At 49.0% G+C, this 23,548-nt stretch overlaps 1 protein-coding gene across 2 annotated transcripts in view; it reads right to left on the bottom strand.

Moving 5' to 3' along the window:
- STIMATE (STIM activating enhancer) overlaps positions 1-23,548 on the bottom strand; it is a 55,642-nt gene that overhangs the window by 14,311 nt on the left and 17,783 nt on the right. For both annotated transcript variants that reach the window (XM_053929688.2, XM_045192253.3), the window contains exons 2-3: positions 3,949-3,997; positions 1,678-1,773 (exon numbers count right to left, since the gene is read on the bottom strand). In XM_053929688.2, coding sequence (XP_053785663.1) covers positions 1,678-1,773; positions 3,949-3,997 — 145 coding nt within the window. The remainder of the gene's footprint in view (positions 1-1,677; positions 1,774-3,948; positions 3,998-23,548) is intronic.

Genomic DNA, 23,548 nt, shown 5'->3' with positions numbered 1-23,548 from the left:
ATCTTCACTGGGGAGTGCCCTACTGTTTTCAATGGCACTGTACTCATCATCTGATGAAACTTTTGTAGTGATCCTGAGGACCCGGCGGGACGCACAGGACAGAGGAGGAAACTGAGGCTCAAAGAAGTTAAGCCACCTTCCCACAGTCTGGCCTCTCAGTCACCACCCTGAGGTTTATCTTGAACCTTTTCTTCTCCAGGCCCCGCGCTCGCGAGCTGTCAACAGCTCCTCCATCGTGGCCGTGATGCAGTGTGTCAGTGTCCTGCTTAAAGCTGTATCATCCAGATCTCTCTTTCTTTCTTTAGATATTATTTATTTATTTTTAGAGAGGGGAAGGGAGGGAGAGATGGAGAGAAACACTGATAGGTTGCCTCTTGCATATCCCCAACTGGGGACCTGGTCCGCAACCAAGGAGGCATGTGCCCTGACTGGGAATCGAACTAGTGACCTTTTTGTTTGCAGGATGACACCCAACCCACTGAGCCACACCAGCCAGGGCCGTAACCATCTTCTTTCTGTGGATGCAGGAAGCTTGATGTAGCCCAGGCTACACCAGGAACTAGGCTTTCTTGCCCCAGTGCCTCTGGGGTGCAGAGCTGGCTCTCAGACTGTCTCGGCCAGTGACTTCAAGATGATTCACCAGAAGATGACATGAGCTTGCTGCTGGGCTCAAGGACTGGAAGGACAAGGTGCTTTTCTAATCATCTCCCTGTAAGACCATCACCCTTCCGGTCCCTGCTTTGGGGTTGGACCCAAACATGCAAACAGATCCCAATCTATCCAGGTCTTACTTACGGGGAGACCCTGGGGAGGGAGACCTCCCAACTTCTTACTTAAGTCTGGACCTAGACTAAATCTCAAAACTGCACACTGTCACCCAAAAAGAGAAGCTTAAAAGAATTTTCCAGTCCAAGTGATCTTAAATACAAAATAAACCTCTTGGCAAGGGACTTGCCAGCCCTCTGCCCCACTCTCCAGGCCGAGGGAAGTGGACAAAGGCACAGGGGCAGGAGACAGCGGGCAGGGCTGAGAGCCACCAGGAGTAGCCCACCATAGCCGAAGTGCCAAGTCTGAGCCAGGAAGGTGGAAAATGGGGTCAGGGTGAAGCAGATGAGCCTCCTCTTCCATTCCATCTGCTAAGCTAGGCACCATTTGGGGGCTGACAGCAGGGGGCACTACGTATCATGGCCCAGCTGGGGTTCCAGGCAGGTTGCTCTGGGGCTGTGTGGAAAGCACACTGCGCTGACAGGGTGGAACAACTCCTGGTCTCTGAGTCAAGAGGTCAATGATGGTCAATAACGGCTTTGACCCTGAGTGGCTGACACCACAGAGAAGCCCCATGTGTCCTACTGCAGCAGTGACAGACACTCCTTCAGGGCATTATGCTGCCCAGCCAGCGGCTGCTTTGAAACTGGAGACAGAAGGGTACTAGCAAACCAAGAAACAGAACTCTGATTGGTTGGCAGAAAGCCATTGCACAGGGCCACTGTCACCAGGTGTCTGAGCTCAGAGGCAGCACACGACGGTCTAGGTCTCTCAGAGGAGCACAGAGGACAAAGGCAAGCTGCCCCACCCCCGAGCTGGAGGAACAGAACTGCCGCAGGCCAGGCGGCCAGCAGCCTCCCTCTTCCCCATGGGGCAGGGCGGGCTGTCTGTGCTCAGAGGTGGACCACTTACAGCGAACAAGGGTCCTCTTCAGTGAGATCTGCCAGGTACACATTTGCAAAGTGGATGAACAGCATTCCTATGGCTTGTTTGGAAGTGTCTAAAAACCTGTACAAAATAGAATCACCACTTGTGAGCACACTGACAGGAGGGTAATATTCAATTTGGGGAAAATGTAACATTTGAAGTAGAAAAAAAGCCACTGGCAGACCCTAACTTCCAAATGCCAGCCACCCCTCCCTCAGGCATCAGTACTTCTGCATTTTGCCATGTGTAATGTTCACACACGCTTCTGACCCCAACTTTCAGGAAAAAGTTTTAATTTTTTAATTCAATTTCTATTTATTTATATTTAGATACTTGTTTTTCATATTTTAAAGGAGTTTTAACATTTATTTTTGAACATATTATGGTACAAGAAATTTTATGTAACAAATAATTACAAAACACAAGAACAGATACAAGGTATTTCAGGTACTGCCCATGTATAACGTGCATCCTTATTTTTCCCTCAAACTTTGGGCAAAAAAGTGCACATTACACATGGCAAAACACAGGTAATTCAGGCTGGCCATTTCAGCTACCTTTCAAAACCTTCAATACCATTGCATTAAAGCCCCTAAAAGACCACTGATTAATAACATACAGCATGGGCAAAAGGAGGCTCACCGTTGTTCACACGGAGCATAATACAGTAATGAATAAATAATAACACAAGAATAAACTGTTTTGCCTGTTCACAACTGTAAACCTACTTGTGCCCCACCCTGTATGTTTAAACACATTAAACACACATTTAAAATGTGTTTCACTTGTTCATTTCTTTGTTACTTCAAAACTAAATGCTTGATCCCAGCTTTGCGATGGAGTCCGAGGTGCCTCTCACAGCTGAGCTAAGAAGGGATGTAGGAACCTAACAAGACCTGCACGGACCCAGGGCGGCAGAGGAAGGCCCGAACCACTGTCAGCTGCTGCCATTTAACAGCGGGCTGGATCGGGGTGGCAACCTTTTGCTGTTAAGGGTCAGAGAGGAAATGTTTCAGGCTGTGTGGACCGCTGTTCTCTGCAGCAACTACTCAACTCTGCACTGAGCCTAACACAGCCACAGTTGCCGCCATCCCTGTCCACTGGACCTATAAAAACACAGTGAGCCAGGCCAACCGCTGGGCTAGTGAGCTATCGCCTGCCACCCCCTGGGCTAGATGACAGGAGTTTCAAAAAGGAAAAAAAACAAGGTCATTAGTGTTTGGGACACCCTGTGTCATTTCCTCCACCCACGCCCGTCCGCATCGCAGGAACGCGGTGATAATGTGGGGCCTTCAGTGTGTCCTCTACCCCAAACACCTGGAGACAACATGTGGTTTGCTGAGGAACCTTTGGATTGTGGTCATGTCTCTCTCAGGCCCCAGGCTGAGCACCCAGAGTTGGGCAGGGCCACTGAAGGGGGTGATGACAGGGCCCACAGGCAGGGGACATTGACCATGGGGTCTCAGGACTGGAACAGACCTTAGAGATAGATAATCCAGACCATCCCTGTGACTGAGGCTTGAAACGCGGTTCATAAAATCATGGCAAAGTAGGAGTCACCAAAGGGCTGCCCCAACTCTACCCCCTCCCTAGGTTCCCCCCGGCCCCAGGTCAAAACCCAGATCTGAGAGAAACCAATTCGGGAAAAGTAAAAAGAGAATTATGAACATCTAGAAATAATACATTAAAGATCAATCAAGTATGTACTTAACATTTTATAAAGAGGCCTTTAACACAGGGATGCATTAGAAGTTTTCTCTGGGGGAGGGAAATGGCTATTCTGTTAGGGCAGGTGCCAGCCTGAGGCAGCCCAGGAGAGACGGCTGCTTGTGCAAATCGTGTTGTCCTGAAGAGCTGCTTGTCTCCTTGCAAGTGCCTTACTTAGTTTTTGGAGATTTATGTGTAGAAACAATGTCTGAAGGAAGGAAAACGTGTCACCCTAGGGTCAACCTAGGAACAAAAAAGACTGGATTTGGGGAGAGGAGCATCTACATGGTGTATTTGACTACTCTCCAAATTCAGGTTATTTTTTGCACATGCACACAGACCACAGAACCCAGGGCGCTAACATAATCTCGCGGAGCCACAGCCGAGGGAGCCCGCAGCGTTGTGTCACCTTCCATCTGCTAAAATCGAACACTGGGATGGTGACAGAATAGAGGTAGGGTTCAACATTTACCCGAGAAATATAAATTCTTCCGTATAATACACAGTCAAAAACGTTCTAGGAATGAGTTAATAATACTGAATGCCTACCATATCTTCCACGGACGTCTTTCATGCTTTGGTTCTCTGAAGCGTTTGACTGAAAGAAAAGACAGACATTCAGTAGCTTTCCACAGTGATAACAAAGCAAAATGCATATAACGAGTTGGGTTTACAATGTCAGGTTAAGGTGCTTGCTCTTTTACTATGGGACAAAGTACAGTAACACATGGAGGTGGCAGAGGCCCTCTATTACTGCCGCCTGGTGCAGACTCTCAGAACTGGACGCTTAGGAAGAATGACTCCTCACGGTGTGTAGAAAATTGTCTTTTCTTCTCTCTGTGACAAGGCTCTCTCAGGGAGGGACTGGAACCCACAAAGTGGGGTGTAGCTACTTCTCACTTCAGGATATGCTCTGCTCAACAACTAATCCACCCACCCACCCGGAGGCTCACTGGGTGCTGCTCCCAGCCCGTCACTGAAGAGACGCAGGCAGAAGCAGTTGTTTGGCAGGAGGGCAGGCACATAACCACATGTGTGGCAAGTACTAGAGAGGAGGTGAGTCTGAGGCAGAGTGAAGGCTCGAGGGGAGGATGACCAGCCTGCTTGCCTGGAAGAAGGGTGCCAGCCAGGAAAGGCTTCACTGATGAGGGAAGGTCCTGGGGGCGGGTGGGAGTTGAGATGGACCCGGGAGGGGAGGGAGCTGCAGTCTGGCAGAGCACACACCATGAGCTCACAGGTACAGGGACACGATGTGGCAGAGTGTGTCTGGCATAAGTTGACTTGGTTTTGATACAGCAGGTAACAAGGGAGACAAACTGAGCAGGGGCTACATGAGGGAAGAGGGTCTGGAATGCCAGGGGGAGGAGTCTGGACTGAATCCTGCAGGGAAAAAAAAGACGAAAGGTGCTAAGCAAAGTCAAAGACATGGTGTGAACTGTGTTTTAGAAAAGCGGCTCTGAACTGGGTTCCTGGGGGTGAAGAGGACTGAAGCAGCAAGCTGGCTGTGTCACAGTGCCGGGCAGGGGTATTCCCAGCGACAGAACAGCCAACAGGCTGGGTGCTCATTCAGCAACAGCCTGACCGACTTCGGAGGCAAAGGACTCCCCAGACTGACACCTTCGCCTGCGCCTGCAGACACATCCGTTAGAACAGAGGGAAACAAAAAGCTTCTAAGTGTCCTGTCTCCCACTGACGCTGCAGGCAGACTGTTCCCACAAGGATTCTATCTACCACAACAAACAGGGGACGTGTGCGTGTGTGACGTTTTCCCACCCCGAAGTACTGAGGGGGCAGCAGGTAGGGATGCAAGCCCAGGGAGGGTGCCGTGCTCCCACCAGTGGCAGGAAAGAGTCAGCTCTGGCAGAGTCCCGGGCTGCCGAAGAGGGTGCGAGAGGAGGGGCAGGGAGATAGGGAAGGAGAAAACGGCACCCACATTAACCAACCCTGCTTCTCTAAGTGAACACAGGCAGTCCGCATTCTGCAAAGCAAGGACTGTCTGTACACAGAAGTGAAGTCGGTCTGGTATTCAGAGAGACATTTTGATAGAAACCAAAAAGCAATTGGAATTGTAAGATGGTGTCATTCTGTTGACACATCACACATGCAAAGCATCAACCGCGCTGAAGAATCTGGAACTGAGGCCAAGAGGTTCTGCTCACACAAATGGCTCTCCAGGCAGGAGGCCTCCTTCGCATGAGCACTCAAGTCTCTCTGAGCGGCTGGGGTCTCAGGAAGGAGACGTGGAGGATGCTGGGCCAGGGTAAAACCACGTGGAAGGAAAGCCCCCAGGCAGGGCCGGAGCCCTGTCATCCCGAGTGTGGTTCTGCAGTAGGGGAATCTGTCCCCACCAGCAGAAAACAGAAGACAGCAAAACACGTCCCAAGGAGAAGCTCCCCCTGCCTTAGGAGACGCACACTGAAGCAGCAGAATGGCTGCAAGGTACTGGCCAATGGCGTAGGAGAAAAACTACGTAAGCCGTAATTATACGTAGCTCACATGCGAATGGCATAATTATGATACATCACATTCCATTATTTATATTAGTATCATGTACATACTATATAAAGAGAAGCAAATGTGGTGTTATGGGTCAGATCGTGTCTCCCCTCCCAAGTCCTATGTTGAAGTCCTAGCCCCCAGTACCTCACAATGTGCCTGTATTTGGAGACAGCGCCTTAAAAGTTGTAATTAAGGTAAAGTGAGGTCATACAGGTCTCCTCAATAAGAGGAGATGAGGACACTCGCAGAGACTGAGGGGTAACCATGTGAGCACACAGTGAGAAGGGGGCCATCTGCGGGCCAGAGAGAGGCCTCCGCAGGAACCAAGCCTGCCGACACCTTGACCTGGGACTTCCAGCAGCCAGAGCTGTGAGAAAGTAAGCTTGTTGTTTAAGCCGTCCATTTTGTGGTATTTTGTGCTGGTAGCTTTGGCAAACTAATAAATGTGGCGACAGTAATTGGTGAACCTAGATCAAGAATATTTGGGCATTCCTTAAATTATCAGACTATTTTGCAGGTCTAATGCTTTCCGCAATAAGATGGGAGGAAAACATTCTAGGACGCACTAGTGCGACCATTCAGGGCCATCTGGCAATATCCAACCGCAACTTGTGCCAAGATGTACAGGGACTTCCACTGTAGTGTCGTAACAAAACCCCAGAAAACACCAACGCCCGTCAACACACATCACGGCACGAGGCAACTCGAGGCAGCTACTACAAACAAGGTGGGTCTGTGTGGACTAACATGGTAAGATTTCCAAGTTATATTAATTGCAGGGTGACATGCCTACCATGACTCTGTTCGTACCCATTTTAAAGGACATCTATTTATGCTGGTACCATGCATGCTCCCCCCCTCCCCACGGAAGGATACGCGAGCATCAATAAGGGCTACCTTTGATGAAAGGAATTATCAATTGGGGGAGTAGACTTTTTATGTCATTGTGAATGTTTTAAAACATTCTTCCACATTCATACTGCTTTTATTTCAAGAATTCAAAACTAAAAGACAAACCTGTGTCAGAGACCTGCGCTCACGCAGCAGAGTGGGACATGGGAGAAGCAGGGCGACCCACAGCTGGGCTCCGGACAAGGGGAAAGATGGGGCGTGTGTGCCGCTCACGTGCGGGGAGCAGCCTCACACAGCAGCGCCACAGACGGAACTCAGGCTGGATTCAGATTCTGCTCAAGAGCGGAAATGTGGCTGCTGTCATCTACCACCCCCTTTCCCTAGAATATGTCAGAGATTAAAAATCTTTTGTTTTTAATTAAATGAAGAAGAAACATTAAAAGAGCTCCTCCACATCTAACGCGATAGGAGAAAAAAACCAGAAAACTTCGTCTGTCTAGTCATGTTTTATTGAAAGGCCTGCTGTCTGACAGGCCTGTTTGGCTGGAAATGAAACACAGACGCCTCACCTTCCTCACATTCTGTTGCGGGGGGGCGGGAGGAAAAATGGGGTGTGTTAGACTGTGACGAGTGACACTAAGGCAGGAGGGGAGGGCTGGGAAATGGGGCTTGCCACTGCAGATGAGGGACTGTGGATGAGGAGGTCTGGAAGGGGAACAAAGACCTGGAGAAGAGAGGGGGTGTGTGGGACAGGAGGTCGGATCTCCAGGCCGCTTGGCCCAGGGCGAGGGTTCCGCCTTTGCCTGGGGAAGGCGGCAGGATGGCTGTGGCCCACAGCCACACAGGCTCACCGCAGCTACTGTGCTGAGAGTAGCCTGAGGGGGCAGTGGTGGGAACGGTGAGACCAGTCAGAGACCACCAAACTAATCCAGGGCTGAACAACAGGGGGCTGGGCAAGACGGCAGCAGGAGAGGGTACTGACAGCATGGCTGAGGGAAAGGACAGAAAAGCTACTCCAGAGGTGGGAATACACACTGTCCCCCTGCATTTCTTTTGTTTTGGTGGCGGTGGCGGTGCTAGGGTGGAGTCAAATTGGGGAGACACAGACTTCTCTGCAGGTAAGAAACAAAACTGCTGCCCCAGTCCCTCCTGGCCCAGGAGCCAGGTCACAAATGGAAAGGCTCACAGAGCAGCTCGGGCACAGCCCTAGACAGCGGATCTTTTCGCGACTGATGGTGCTTCTACAGGATGGAGAGAACTCAGATGGAGCAAGAGGCCAAACCAAGCGCAATCCGTCCTCTCTGACATTTATTTCTACAACGTGTCCCCCGAAGTGGGAGGCTGGTGGAGGAAGCAGCAGGCACACCGCAAGTGCAGGTCACAGGGACACCAGAGGGGAATCGGAGGCTGACGGGGCAGTGACTGAAAGGGCCCCTGGTGGGAAAGGAGGCAGGAGAGTGGGGGGATAAAGAGTGAGGACAGGAAAGGGGGCCTGTGGTGGCGTGCAGCGTGCAACACACAACTAGTTCACGCCTTAATGACGCAGGGCACCATCGCCTCCACGTGGAGCAGGCTGCTGAGCAGGCATTCTGACTTCAAGCACACATGTCCTGAAGGCAGGCATGGGGCCCTGTCACCCCTTCAAAGGAGTGGTGTGCTCAAAAGCCAGGCAGACGTGGCTTTGGGTCCTGTCTCTGCTACTACCTAGCTATGTGTTGGAAAAAAGAGGGGCTGGGGGTGTGCAGCTGCGACCTACCTGGCTGGCATCAGGATTAAATGGGAGCACACAAGTGAAGAGGAGAGCACAGCAGACCACACCCTGCGTCCCTGCCCCAGACCCTGTTTCCCTCTCCTCTCTGCGTCCACTCTGCCCAGCCAGGGGCTGAGATACCCTATCCTGGCCTCTGGTCTCTAAGAAGCTTGTGACCTTGGGTCTGCCAGGTGCAACCTGATTCTCTGCCCCTTCCTGTCACACCCGCAGCCAGCTGCAGGGGAGTGGGGAGGCTGGAATGCTAATATAATGGGTACGGAACAAGGTTCAGAATGGGATGTAGGCTGAGAAGCCCCCAAGCCCTCCACAAGCCTAGCTGGGGGGGCTGGGGAAAGTAGCAGCACCACGATTGAGAGTTATTTTGCATATCAATAATAGCGCTTCATCGTAATGCTGAACAGTCTGCCTGGCCAGGGAGATGGGCAGGACTTTGACCCGTGATGTAACTGGGAGGCAGCTCCCTGAGTTACAGGGCCTGCATGAGAGCTCGGAGATGGTATGCTCCAGGCCACGGGGCCATGCCTGCCCGGACTAACTATAACAGCCCAGAAAGGCGGAAAATGAGGGAGTACTAGCAGGTGTAGCCGACTGTGGGAGGAGTCAGAGATGGGGTTAGGGAGGAGATTCCAGGTTGGGATTTAAACAAGAAGGTGGGCCATCGTGTGTGGCAGGACCTTGTGGGGCCATGTGGGTAAAGAGGGGGTGCAAGGACTCTCGCTGGCCAGCCATGAGGAGGTGCCACGCGGCTTTGGATTAAGAACTGGAGATCGCAGTGACACAGCCGATGGTGCTGGGAACCGAGGGAGGCCAGCCTGGCCAAGCACGGATTACTGGGAGGAACTGGGAGAAGTGAGAGGCGGACTTCTGTTTTTTCTTCTTCTGGAAGGCGGTACTTCTGACTGGTGTGCTCTGAGACTGGCCTGACTGGGCAGAGGGCAGAGGGCGGGGAGGGCCAGGACTGTGTGTTTGTGGGTATTTAAAAAGGAGTGGGACTTAACGGCAAATTTCCACCATCACTCTAAATTTGTACAACTTTTAATTAAATAATTCCTTTCCTTTTACCAAACAAACTCCGGCATTGAGAGCCATAGTTTTTATTGGCAGTGAGGAAAAAAAGAACCAGAACCAAAGACCCACGGGGGTTTCTGTTTCACTAGGAAGGTCCTAGGATCGCAACCCTGCGCTCCTCCTGCCACCACCACCCGCCATCCCCTGCCCCAACGGGTATGAAGTGTATAAAATTCAGAGAGTACGTTCTTTTGTTTAGTGTTTGCATGGTATATATATCTTTTTCAATACCTTTACCTTTAACTTTACATTGAAGGTAGTTCTATTGTAAGCAACATATAGGTGAGTTTTTACCCCCAAAATCTGATTGTCAATTATAGTGGGTTGAATGGTGGTCCCCAAAAAGATATGTCCGAATCCCGACCCACAACACCTGTGAATGTTACCGCATTTGGAAAAGTCTTTGAGGATATAATTAAGATGAAGATCTTGAGAAGAGATCACCCTGGATTACCAGGTGAGCCCCAAACCTAAACACAAATATCATATGAGACAGACAGGAGGGGAGGAGACATGGCAGAATGGAGGGTCCCTGTGAGGACAGGAACACTGGACCCATACAGCCACAGTGGGGAGCTCCTGAAGTGCACAGACAGGGAGAGATGATCCGCCCCCCCCCCCCCAAGCTGCTGTGGGAGCATGGCCCTGCCCACACCTTCATCCTGGCTCTTGGACTTCCAGAACTGCGAGTCAGTTTCTCCTGTATTAGGCCAAGACATGATTCTCTGTTATGGCATCCCTAGTAAACTAATAAGGCATATTTTTCTTTTTCTTAAAAAAAAAATTAAAGGAGCCCTGGCTGGTGTAGCTCAGTGGATTGAGCATGGGCCTTCGAACCAAAGCGTCACCGGTTCAACTCCCAGTCAGGGCACACGCCTGGGTTGCAGGCCAGGTCCCCCAGTAGGGGGCTGCGAGAGGGAACCACACACTGATGTTTCATTCCCTCTCTTTTTCCTTCCTTTCCCCTCTCTCTAAAAATAAATAAATAAAATCTTTAAAAAAAATTAAAGAAAGGAGTACAAAAACATAATCAGTAAGAAGTCTCCCTTTCACCTGAAATCCCAGTCCCTGTTTCCCTTCTCAGGACCATCCACTGTGAGGGCAACCTCGTGCATCCTTCCAAACACGGGGGAGGCGAGCACAAGGATGGAGGGATGCTCCTTGACAGAGGGTTAGGTGGTCACACGGTTCACACAGTCAGACCCTTGCTGCTCTCACTGACACTCCCCCGGAAGTTTAACCCACTACACAGGTGGCTCTGTCTCTTTTACCAGAGGCTACGTGGTATCCCACGGCATGGCTGTGCCACCTGAGTCACTCTACAAGCACTGCCGCAGTGACTGTCCTTGCTATGTGCCACCTCTGCCTGTGTGGGTACAGTCCCAGTGGTGGGCTTGCTGCATCAGCTGTGACAGCTGATTCTGTCACACTGCTCTCCTCAGAAGCTGTAGCATTTCCCACATCCTTGTCAGCATGCAGTCCTGGTGAACCTTCTTGCCTGGACAATTTGATCCTCGAGAAGGCTGTCTCAGCATGGCTGCAGCAAGCACTAACCAGGCCACTTGGGCGCCAGGGCACATGCGGGGCTGTGCCACCCACCAGCTCAGGTGGGGTCGGCAAGGCTCCCACCTGCCCTCCTCTTTGGCATACACCCATGGCCCCTCCTGCTCTGGCCCTCAGCTCACACCCTTCCCTGAGGGTACCAGGGCAAAGTGCTCACTTTTCTAGAAGTTTCATGCTATTGGTGCCGTACAACAGGACGGCAATTACGGATTACCTAATTCTACCGTCTGTTTCACACCAGCAGCCGTACTGCTAACTACAGGCTCACGTGACGCTGTCGCTCGGTTTTGCGCACACCCCTCTGGGTCAGCTTCTAGAGGCAGGGACCAGGCACCCACTTCACAGTCCTCAGAGCCTCGCCTGGCTGGTGCTCCCCATGAACTGAAGGCATCGTGGGGGAGAGCTGGGATTTCACTCGGGGTGTTTCCTTTTACGTCATAAGGAAGAAGACGTTTTAAAAGAGTGGTGTTCAAAGTCAAATCACAGGAGTTAGAAGGGAAATAATTTCCACGTAGCACCTGCTGTCTTGTTTAGAAACTGAGTCATAAAAAGCATAACTCTTTTGAAATTAAACCACACAACTGAGGAGAGTAGTCTGGTCGGTAGTGGGCGCAGCCTGAGAGAAGCAGAGTTACGAGGAATGAAAGAGGTTGGAGAAGCTCCTAACTACCAGGGGAAGAGAAAGAAAAGGCTTGCAGCTGAATAAAGACAGGACAAACTGGGATTCTGCAGGCACAGTTACCAGGTGGTGGCAGTCCCTTGAGCCCCTCCTTTTCTGATGGCATTTCCCAAACCAGCACAATTCGATTGGGGTGGAAAAATCACCCCCTGCTGAGGATAAAGTACAGGAAGGGGCTTGTGAACCCAGCAGGGCTCCTGGCAGAGAGTTCCCTTTGTCATGAAAATCCACCACGGCAATTAAATTACAATGTAAAATGTCACAAGCTATGGGAAGTCAGAGTCACAAGCTCTTTCCTGGGATCACGAAACCAAGGGTCTCTGTGTGAGGTCATGAACCTCAGGAAGTGGGGCAGCTTTCTCACCTCTCAGGGTCACGTTGCTTCAGACCACGAGCTCAGGCCAGAAGTCTGTATGCTTTCTTGTTTGTCCCTGGAGAAAATACTCTCCTGCCAATAACCTGGGGCCGGAAAAAAAACCCAGTCTCAGAGCCTTGTGCCCGATGACATGCTGCTGACCTGGACCACACCCCTGCTGGCCTCATTTCTCAAGCTGTACCACAGGCCAGTGCCTCAGGCAACACAGGCTTTCTGTTGAGGGTACCAGAACTCACTGGGCCCACGGTCCCCTCCCCAGCTCAACAGCAAACCTGGCTGCAAAGCAGCTGCCAGCAGGGCCAGCTGGGCATCGGCTCATAAACCAGGCAGCTTGGACTCTGACTCAGGGCCAGAAGGGTCCTTGAGGATCCAGCCCACTTCGTGGGAAGGGTGGCAAACTGGTGGGGGAAGAAGTGACTTGTTCAGGATCACCGATGGAGCTGTGATGAAAACCAGTCACCTGGGACCGGCCTCTTTGTACTGCACAGGCTTGACCAGTGACCTTAAACCACGCCTTGCTGGTTTTGTGAGCCCAGGACCTCAATCCCAAAGGGCAGAAACTGTCCTGGGGGTTGAGCAAATCCACCCTGACTGCCGAAGCTGCAAGCAAGGGAAAACCCATAAATGTTTCTGCGCTTTCCCAAGTATAAATGATCATCCCTACAGCCAAGCCCCATCCCCAACCTCCTCAGAAACCCCAGAGGTACCCAGTTTTTTTAAGGCAGAGAAAAAGTCCCAGAAGACACTGAGGTAGCCTGCTGGTTGCCTCCCCTGTGCCCACCCTCCAAACTCTTCCTTACTGAGGGAATTCTCTTAGGTAGCCTGCAGACTGCAATTCCAGTGCCCCGCCCCCCACCCTTGCAGCTGGGTGTGGCCATCTGATTGAGTTCAGGTCAATGAAGAGTTTTAACCTCAGGTTGGGCCACTTTTCAAGGAGACCGTTAGCAAGGAGACCGTTAGCAAGGAGACCGTTAGAAGCCAGGTGATTCTTATGGCAAGGAACTAATGGCAGCCAAGCTGGAGATCATCTGAAATCGAGTCCCTGCTTTATCAAAAATTTTATTATTTAAGTCACTTCACTCTTTGTGTTTAAGTTTCCTCAACTGTCTACCTCATCGGGTCAACGTGGGGAGAAAGGCAGTGGCAGCCGTAGCCGCCATCACCGCCGCCTCCGGCACTTATTACAGGGGCTTTACACCACCACTCCTAACCTTTTCGAGACAGCCCAGAAAGGTGTCAGCCTCATCTTCTAGATAAGGTCAGAGGCTTTGCAAGAGGCTGAAAATGGCACAACCCTGACCTGCATCTATGTCTGTCTGATCCCAAAGCCCGCCTGCCCCTCCGCCACCTTGAGAAGCCTGCTACACAATGGCTGGGTGTGTGGGCGTCCCACGAGGGCGGAAAGGGCCGGTCTCCTCCGCCTCAACAGGCCCTCCCCACTCGTCTTCTCTCAAAGCCCCGCACGCTGAGGCTGGAAAGCACTGGTCACAGCAGGCCTTGCTTAAATGCCCACCCTGCCCCGCCTTCCTCTGGAAACACACTTTTTCTCTCTAAAAATGTTTGTTTGTTTTTTTAAAGAAATTGCATATATTGGTGTAACATTGGTTAATAAAATTATATAAATTTCAGGGTATGATTTAATAATATAATACATCATCTGTATATTGTATTATGTGTTCAGCACGATTGATACTTTTTAAGTTGGCAGGTGCCCTGGCCTGGCCTCTCCCATTTTAATGCTGCCCCCACATCATCCCTTTGGCTTTGGACACCCATGTTTCTTTCTCTTGCGTAACTCTTAGGCATCCTTCCAGTTTTAGTTCAGACAAGTCTAAGACTTGCCTCCTTTGCAACTGAGCTAAGCATCCCTCCCTCCCCTGGGCTCCCTAAAGTCTCCTATGTTATCTTGGGATTAACACTTCAAATGCAATACTTAGGATTTGTCTGTCTCTCCCACCAGGTGATTACTTATAGAGGCAGACAGGTATGAAGCAGACACCTGCTTAGTAACCTGAACAAATAGAGCAGAACACGCTAGAAGAACACACAAATCAAGGGAGGCAAGAGCTTAGTGCTTCCAGTGTGAGCTCTAGGTTCAAAACCTCACTTTAGCACTTACTGTGGGACCATGGAAAGTTGCTTAAGCTCTCTGAGCTGTGACCTGCCCCTCTATAAAATTAAAGAAATTATAGGATCCACATCATAGGAGCATTAATAAAACAATATATTCAGAGTGCTTAAAACTGTGCTTTCTACTAGCAAGGAGGGTACACATCTTCCAAGCAGCAGCAGCGGTACTACTGCTGGAGGAAGAGAAAACCCTCAGGCACACAGCCCAGCTGTGGGCAGCAACAGAGCATTCATCTGATCATCGCTTGTGGGTCCAGGACTTCCTTAAGGTCCTTCTTTTTCCTTTTCAATTATAAACCATTATACATTTGGAAACAAGAGAAAGAGGAAAGTTATCTAAAACGTCACCATCTGAATACAGCTGTGATCATCGGATGTTCTAGCACTTGTAGTTCTGGCTTTACATCCCCTCCTGGCCTGCACTTACAGGTGGGACCAGAACAAAGCTGTGTCCACCTGTGCTCTCTACTCCCTCGTCTGTCAGCCTCCATCTATACTGAGGTCAGAATTCAGCTAAAGCAGTCCTTCCACGCAATACCACGGAGCCCTGATTAACCACATAACCACTAGTGGAACACCGGGAGGGGCTTAAGGAGACTTCGCTCCTTTGCAGCACTCTCCTTGAGCCGCTCCTCCTTCCTTCCGCTGCAGGCTTCCCGGGCCTTTGTGCTGGCCCTCCCTTGGGCCTGTCCACTCAGGACATTGTGCTGCAGGCCTGGACCCCTCTCAAACCCCAAACAACCTTCCAAACCTACCTGCCTGCATCCTGCTCCCTTCCACTGTTACCCAGGTAAGTGTTTAACCACCTATCATTCAGAATAGTGACCCATGGTGGCTTCACACACTCAAAATCAAGACATTTTAATGGTGGAATTTCAGCACCAGAAAAGGTTGAAGGAAAAGCTATCTTCGAAGAGGGACCTTTTTAACAAACCCTCAAAAATCACACCCGTGGGTGACCTCCATCATCCTTTCGATCACATGACTCACATTTATCCTGGGCAGAGAGAAGGCTGAGTCAGTTGGGTCCAGTGAGAATCCAGGCTGTATTTGCTCAATACAATCAACAAGCATTTTATTTGAGCTATAAATGTGACGGGGAAGTGCAGAACTGCAGGCCTGAGCCAAAGTAAACCTGCACAGACTGTGAATTTCACACTCACACCTTGAGCCCCACCTCCTAGCCTTTTCCTGGGGCAGGGAAGCCACAGGAACAAGCTTCAAAAGTCACCTGCAACGACTCTTCCACCAAACGTCCCATTCAGAGTTATACCACGTTCTACTGAATACGTAACACGATTATTGTTCCTTTGTCCATCTGTCTGTCCTTCCACCCACCCCCCACACAGTTGTTGGTGGAGATACTAAAATACAAATAAGCCCTGGCTGGTGTGGCTCAGTGGACTGAGTGCTGGCCTGTGAATCAAAGGGTTGCCGGTTCAATTCCCGGTCAGGGCTCATGCCTGGGTTGCAGGCCAGGTTGCCAGTAGGGGGCACATGAGAAGCAACCACACACTGATGTTTCTCTTCCTCTCTTCTCTCTCCCTTCCCCTCTTTCTAAAAATAAATAAAATCTGAAAAGAAAAACCAAATAAAATTGTCAGCCTTTACCCCACTTGAAACTCTAATACATAAATTTGCCAAAAGTCAAACTTTATACTTGAGATCTGTACATTTTACTTTATGTAAGTGGTACCTCCATAAAAATTTTTAAAAACAACAAAATAAACACAAACCCCTCCCATGCCTTTCCACAGCAGTGAGAACAAAATGCAGACTCCTTGTCATGGCCAAGGTACCACATGACTTAGGTCTGTGTCTGCTCCTCCGACCTCAACCCCTGGGCTCCTGCTGCACTTTCTGTCTGGATCACTCTCCTCCCAGCTCTCCAGGTGACAGCGCCTCCCTTTCATTCTTGTCTCAGCTCCTGGGTCACTTCCTCAGAGGCCTCCAGGGCCCACCTCACCCAAGGTGTGCACAGTCTGCCTTTCCCTGTTTTCTTTTCTTCACAGCTCTAGCCCCTCTCTTATCTCAGCAATTCTTATGTGTTTTCTTGACTACTCTTCCCCACCCCCACTAGAAAGTAAGCTCTGTAAGACTAAGTGTTAGGAAGGGCCCTGCCTGGTTTCAGAAGCTATAACCCCCATGGCTAAGGCTGAGTAGAGACCTTGAGACCATAAGCCACTAAGGAGACAAAGCTTGTCTTCCTGCTGGGGCCGGGGGGCAGGGGGGGGGGGGGGCGCCCCCCCCCGCGCGTTTGCACCGCCTCTGCCCCCTTTTACTTCACCCTGCTTGGCCCCGGGATGGGGGATGACTGGTTTGCCAATGACGGGTAAGATTCCTCATGGGTGAGATGAAGGGGCTCCCAGGGAATGACTTAGGGGGCTATAGAAAAAGGGGGTGATGGACCCTCACCCCTTGGCTTTGACATAGCCTGAGTCCTCATTCTGTCTGCAAGAAGTCTCCTAATCTCTTGGCTGCCTTACTTCCTCTGCCTGACTTAAACCTGAAACAATGGCAGAGGGTGGTGCAGCCCTGGGCAGGAATGGGCAGTTTCCCGGGTGCATCAGGCCTAAGAAAGAATGCATTAAATCCTGTGCAACCTGCTTTGCTAAGAATGTTCTCAATTTTCTGATAAGGGTCCAAGCATGAAATGAGTTTGTTTCCTAAAGTTTTATTAGCCCTTTAGCAAACTGACCCTGACTCAGAATAAGTCCTCATAGTTCTTTGAACATTGTCTATTGTTTGATCATTACTGCCTGACAATGATTAATAAGCTTTACCTGTATTCCTGTGCAAATTAAACCCAATAAAAGCCCATTGAAGAATAGAAGGGCTGTTCTCCTTTGAGAGATTGGCCATCTTTCCGCCCCAAGCAGATCATGTCTTGGTAGGCTTATTTTCATCTGTGGTGGATGCAGGGGCTCTGCAGGCAGAGCCCCCCCAAAACCAAGAATTTCTGATCTGTTTACCCCCGTATTCCTAGTGCCTATAGTACCTGGCTCTTAATAGGTCGCTAAACAGTATTTGTTGACCAAAGGAATTCATTCAATCTGTCACTTAAAGTGTATTTATTGAGTACTGCCCACATATTTATTTTTAATTCAGTAAGTTCCATGAATTTGCATAACAGATTCTCTGAGGAGCTCAGTTTGCAAGCCATTATTCCTGCAACAGGACTAAAATCGCTTAGCTCTCTCTGGTTTTGGACCATTATCTGTCTGTCACAGGACAACTGCCCAAAACCCTTCTCCCTCGTAGCTAACCACAAGGCAGGGTGAACTGGCCCATCCAAGTCTCCCCACCTCACCATATCTGGCCAGAGATGCAAGAACCAGACAATCTGGGTTAGTAGTCGAAGTGCTCAAGACCATTTTTTGGTAAAGACTTGGCTATTTTGGGGCCAGATGGAGCCAAGGTTCTAAGTTAGCCAACTTTAATCCTTGTGTGTGGATGTTCTGCCAAAGGCTAAGAGAGAAACAAGAAAGAAAAGCTAAATTGTCTAGCAAATAAATATGCTTAGCTCTCTGAACACGGGGCCTCCACAGAACCACAGCCTTCCGGGGGAGCAGGTCTTGGAGCCATGTGCTACTGCTCGTGTCAGGGCGGGTGAGGGCACTGTCACTGACTGCTCCATGGGGACGTCTGATGGGAAGACGTACAAATAGTTGACATACACACAAGACATGCGACCTCAAAGATGTCCATTTAAAATGCAAATTAATTATTCTTGCCCAGATTAGCAAATGTTTGGTAAGGATATTAGGAAACGGGTACCCTTAAAATGCTGGTGGAAAAGTAAATGGTACAACCCTGGGGAAACTGGCAAAGTGAGTTTGTGACCCTAGTCACTAGAGCCAATAGGTAAAGGGGGGCATTAAACTGGTGTCAGGGTAGTCACAGTGAACAGAGCCTTCTGGGACCCAGGGACGCGGGAAGAAGAGATGTTATAGATGCTGCTGGGTGGAAGGTGGGACAAATGAGGCCTCCAGGATGCAGAGTTCGGCTTATGAACCAGAAGGAGCTAGAGAACTATAAGAATTCCTAATGAGGGCTTGATTGTTGGGGTAAATTCTTCCTGAATACTGATGGAGGCCCCAAGTATGAATGGGCTGTCCTGGGAGGACCCTACCCTGTGAGCCACTGTCCCTGGGCAACTGGGGACACTCTAGGTCCATGGAACTCAGAGATAGCTGCATCTGCTCCTGTTCTCCATCACTACTGCACTGCTAATCCATATTCCCTGGCCAAAAAAATTTAGGGATTTCATATAATCTCAGAGTGGGCAAAGATGCGTGTGGGGGTTCTTTTTTTCCCTATTAATGTACAGACGACTTGAAAAGCTGCAGCAGGTATTTTGGCAATATTATGATTTTAAATGTTTATACACTGTGATCCCAAAACTCTACCTCTAGGATTTTCTTCTACCGTTACACATACAAATGCCCAGAGTCCGTGTAAAAGAATGCATTGCTGCACCGTATATAACAATGCAAGATTTCAACCCCCCCCCCCCAATTGTCCATCAGTGGGAAAAGGGTTAAATATAAATTATTACATATTGGAATTCAACTGTTAAAAAACAAGTAGAGCTGGTACACCTGCCACAGGTGAATTTTATGATATGAAATTATACCTCAATAAAGTTATTTAAAAAGTGAGGTAGGACTTCTGCCCAAGATGGAGGTATAAATACATACACTTTGCCTCCCCCTACAACCATAAGGACAGCAACAAATTTAAAAACAAAAAATAACCAGAACTGCCAGAAAGTTGAACTGTATGGAAGTCCGACAACAAGGAGTTAAAAAAGAAATATTCATCCAGACTGGTAGGAGGGGTGGAGACAGGCAGCTGGGATGAAGAGGACTTGCGGCAAGGTGGTGGCTGGAAAACTGTGGCTGCTGAGGTGGTGGCTGGAGTACCAGGCGAGGAGGCAGCTGGTCCCACATTTGCGTGCAGATGAACTACAGGAGGAACAATTGGGGAGCGAGACAGACCGTGCAACCCAGGGTTCCAGTGCGGTGAAATAAAAGCCCCAAAACCTCTGACTGAGAAAACCTGTGGAGGTTGCAGCGGTGAGAGAAACTCCCAGCTTCACAGGAAGAGTTTGTTGGAGAGACCCACAGGACCCTAGAACACACACGAACCCACCCACCTGGGAATCAGCACCAGAAGGGCCCAATTTGCTTGTGGGTAGTGGAAGAAGTGACTGAAAGCAGGCCAAGAGCCAAGCAAGTGGCATTGCTCCCTCTCAGACCCTTCCCCCACAGGCAGCACCACAACATATCCATGTAGGTTGCCCCGCCCTGGTGAACACCTAAGGCTCTGCCCTTTACTACGTAAACAGGCACACTGAGACAGAAAAAAAATGGTCAAATGAAAGAACAGATCAAAGCTCCAGAAATAATACAACTAAGTGATAGAGAGATAGCCAACCTATCAGATGCACAGTTCAAAACACTGGTCATCAGGATGCTCGCGGAAATGAATTGAGTATGGTCACAAAATTGAAGAAAGAGTGAAGGCTATGAAAAGTGAAATACAGGAAAATGTACAGAGAACCAAGAGTGAAGGGAAGAAAACTGGGACTCGGATCAATGGTTTTGAACAGAAGGAAGAAATAAACATTCAACCAGAAAAGAATGAAGAAACAAGAATTCAAAAAAATGAGGAGAGGCTTAGGATCCTCCAGGACAACTTTAAATGTTCCAACAGCCGAATCATAGGGGTGCCAGAAGGAGAAGAGGAAGAACAAAAAATTGAAAACTTATTTGAAAACATAATGAAGGAGAACTTCCCTAATCTGGCAAAGGAAATAGACTTCCAGGAAGTCCAGGAAGCTCAGAGTCCCAAAAAAGGTGGACCCAAAGAGGAACACCCCAAGGCACATCATAATTAAGTTACCCAAGATTAAAGAGAGGGAGAGAATCTTAAAAGCAGAAAGAGAAAAGGAGACAGTTACCTACAAAGGAGTTCCCATAAAACTACCAGCTGATTTCTCAAAAGAAACCTTGCAGGCAAGAAGGCACTGGAAAGAAGTATTCCAAGTCATGAAAGGCAAGGACCTACATCCAAGATTACTCAATCCAGCAAAGCTATCATTTAGAATGGAAGGGCAGATAAAGTGCTTCCCAGATAAAGTCAAGTTAAAGGAGCCCTTATATGAAATGTTAAAGGGACTTTTCTAAGAAATAGAAGAAGATCAAAAATACAAACAGTAAAATGACAACAAACTCACAACTACCAACAATTAAACCTAAAAAAACAAAAACAAAAACAAACTAAGTAAACAGCTAGAACAGGAACAGAATCACAGAAATGGAGATCACATGGAGGGTTATCAGTAGGGAGGGGGTGAGGGGAGAATGGGGGAAAAGGTACAGGGAATAAGAAACATAAATAGTAGGTACAAAATAGACAGAGGGAGGTTAAGAATAACATGGGAAATGGAGAAGCCAAAGAACTTGTATGTATGACCCATGGAACTAAGGTGGGGAAATGCTGGTGGGAGAGGGGTATAGAGAAGAGGGGAATAAAGGGGGGAGAAATGGGACAACTGTAATAGCATAATCAATAAAATATATAAAATTTTTTAAAAAGTGAGGTAAATCTATCTATATTGATATGGAAAAATGCCCATGTTAAATGGGGAAAAAAGCAAGTCACCCAAACAGTAATGTGTCATGTGAACCTATTTTTAAAAATGATATATACATACAGAAATTTGTAGAAAAATAACAAACTATTAACTGTGGTTACCTCTCTAGAGAATGGACTTATAGGGAGCTTTCACTAATTTATGCTATGTATTTCCATGTATTAGTTGTTTACAAAGAATACATATTGTAGTAACAAAACAGATCTAAAAAGATTCAAGAAAAGCTTCTGATGCTAAAAGCAATAATTAAAAAATAACAAAATTACAAGTTTTCACAGCAGGTAATTAATAATTTCCTCATGGGAGGAAAGATTCCAGTGGGCAGAACTCATTCGAGGCGTCACTAGAGCTCAATCGGCCCACTTCGACCGGGGCTGGGGCCTGGCAGTGCCCCTTACCATCTCCCCCCATCCCCCATGCTGTCAGCCGGGCCAGGGACTCCCCTCACACACACTTCATGCTCACAGGCATAGTTAGAATAAAATGTTTATTGTGTATGTTTGTATTTTGTAGAACTCCCCAGTTTCTCTGCCTTTAAAAACTCAACCAAGCACTAATCAATCCTGGCTGTGCTGAATTAGAGGCCTTTGACTGTAAGAAGGCCTGCCCTCCAGGGCAGCTCCATGGCTAGTCAAACAGAAAAAGGCACAGCCCCAGAGTCTGCATTTCTCAGAGATGCCATGTGCAGCCCCTGGCCCAGCCCCACCACAGAAGATGATCCTCAGCTCAGGCGATGCAAACACTGGTCTGGCACACTGCCTCCTATGGTCAGAGGAGGCACCCACTAGCCCCGGGCACAGCGATGAGGTGCATTTTCATCCCGTAACACAAGGCTCTGAACTGATTCCAGCTGCTTAGGGGGATCCACACTCAGCACAGAACAGAACATACAATGGGTATAGGGAGAGCTCTTGTTTTCATACCTTGAACCTGGACAGAAAGGGTGAAGGTCCAGCTATATTATATCCTATCACCAAGAGTTTAACACAAACCAAAGGAGTGAATGCAAAACCACCAACTCACTTAACTGGGTCACTCAACTCCAAGGTTTTCACTAGGAGAAAACCCCAGCGTACTGTGTTTCATTCATAAAGATGTTCGCATTTGCCCTCTGACCTTCTGCAGGTCATACTGTTCAAGTGCCATTCACTGGCAAAGGTAAAGGGGCCTCCAGCCACCCACCTTCCTCATGCGGCAACCCTTGTGAACGGTGTGGCAGTCAGTGTGAGCGAAACTGGCTAAGGACAGGTTCACACCCAACAGGATCCCCAACCTAAACCCTCTTTACCTCCTCTACTACCTAGATGGAATGTTCATGACCTATTTAACTGAGTTCCTAGGATTTCTAAGAAAGCCTAATCAGATAAGGCATCATCATCACCAGAAATACTGAGGGCTCCAGGCCCCCAAATCCACTCAATCAACCCAATTATCAGATGGAGAAAGTGATGATTAGTGGCAGTTGAGGAACTTGCCAAAGTCCCACAGGCAGCAAGTGGTAGTCAGGACCGGAACCCAGGCCACTGCTGACCCTCATTCCCCATTGAAAACAAGGTCCAGCATTGGGATCGACTGAACTTGGCCTCTTGGCACAAAATGTAAAGCTTATGAAATGTAAACCTCTATGTGCAATCCAGACAGCATTATCAAAAGTCAAGAATAGCCTCCAAAAGGGAGTTAGCTCAGAAAACTTAAATATACATAGATGAAAAAAATGATTCAAGAACTTTATTCTACACTGAAGAGAGCTAGCAGTGTTTAATTCTACAATAGCTGCATTGTCCAAAATTTCAAGGCTTGTGGTACCAAGTCAATTCAAGTCTCAATGCAGGTTAAAAGTGAGAATGTTTGGCCGTTGAAGTTCATCAGGACCAGGAAGAGGCCACACTGGCTAAGGATATGACAGGCCTCCTCTGACAAGGCCTGCCTGTGGCTGCTCCTGCCACCACTCAGCCTCCTTCAGGACAGTTCAGGCTCTTGGGCAACCCTGCACCTGCCTCAGGCCAGGCCAAGCAGCTGGAGTGAGGAAAGCCCCTGTTTCCCAAGAGAGTGCAATATCCCTCCACTATCACCACATCCCTCACCACCTCCCACTGGCACTTGCTCCAGGCTCTGTGCTCTTGGGCTGTCATGGCCAAGTGCTACAGTTGGTTAGGAAAGTTGGTTCACAGGAGGGAAGAGTTCCCTCTCTCACGCAACAGTCTAGAACAAACTCCCTGGACAAACCAATGAGCATCAGTGAATGTGTTGAGGGAAAAGGGGAAGAGGCAAAGAAACAGTAGCTGGACTGAAGAGTGATGAGGAAAGAACAGAGGCCTGGGAGGCAGGACACATACCCTAGTCCTGGTTCAGCCTGCGACCTGCTGGGGAGACTCAGGCAAGGCCTTCAATCCCTCCAGGCCACCAGTACTTGGAGTCTTGAATTAAGTTACCCGCATTTTTCTAATCCTAATAACCGACGATATGGTGTGAACTGTCCTACCTCCCCAGGATCACCTGCTGCAGTGAGCTCACATTTACTTAGCACCTAACATGCACCAGGGAAGTACC

The sequence above is a fragment of the Desmodus rotundus genome, chromosome 8 (assembly GCF_022682495.2).
Source record: "Desmodus rotundus isolate HL8 chromosome 8, HLdesRot8A.1, whole genome shotgun sequence".
NCBI lineage: Eukaryota > Metazoa > Chordata > Mammalia > Chiroptera > Phyllostomidae > Desmodus > Desmodus rotundus.
This window is presented reverse-complemented; position numbering and strand designations above follow the sequence as displayed.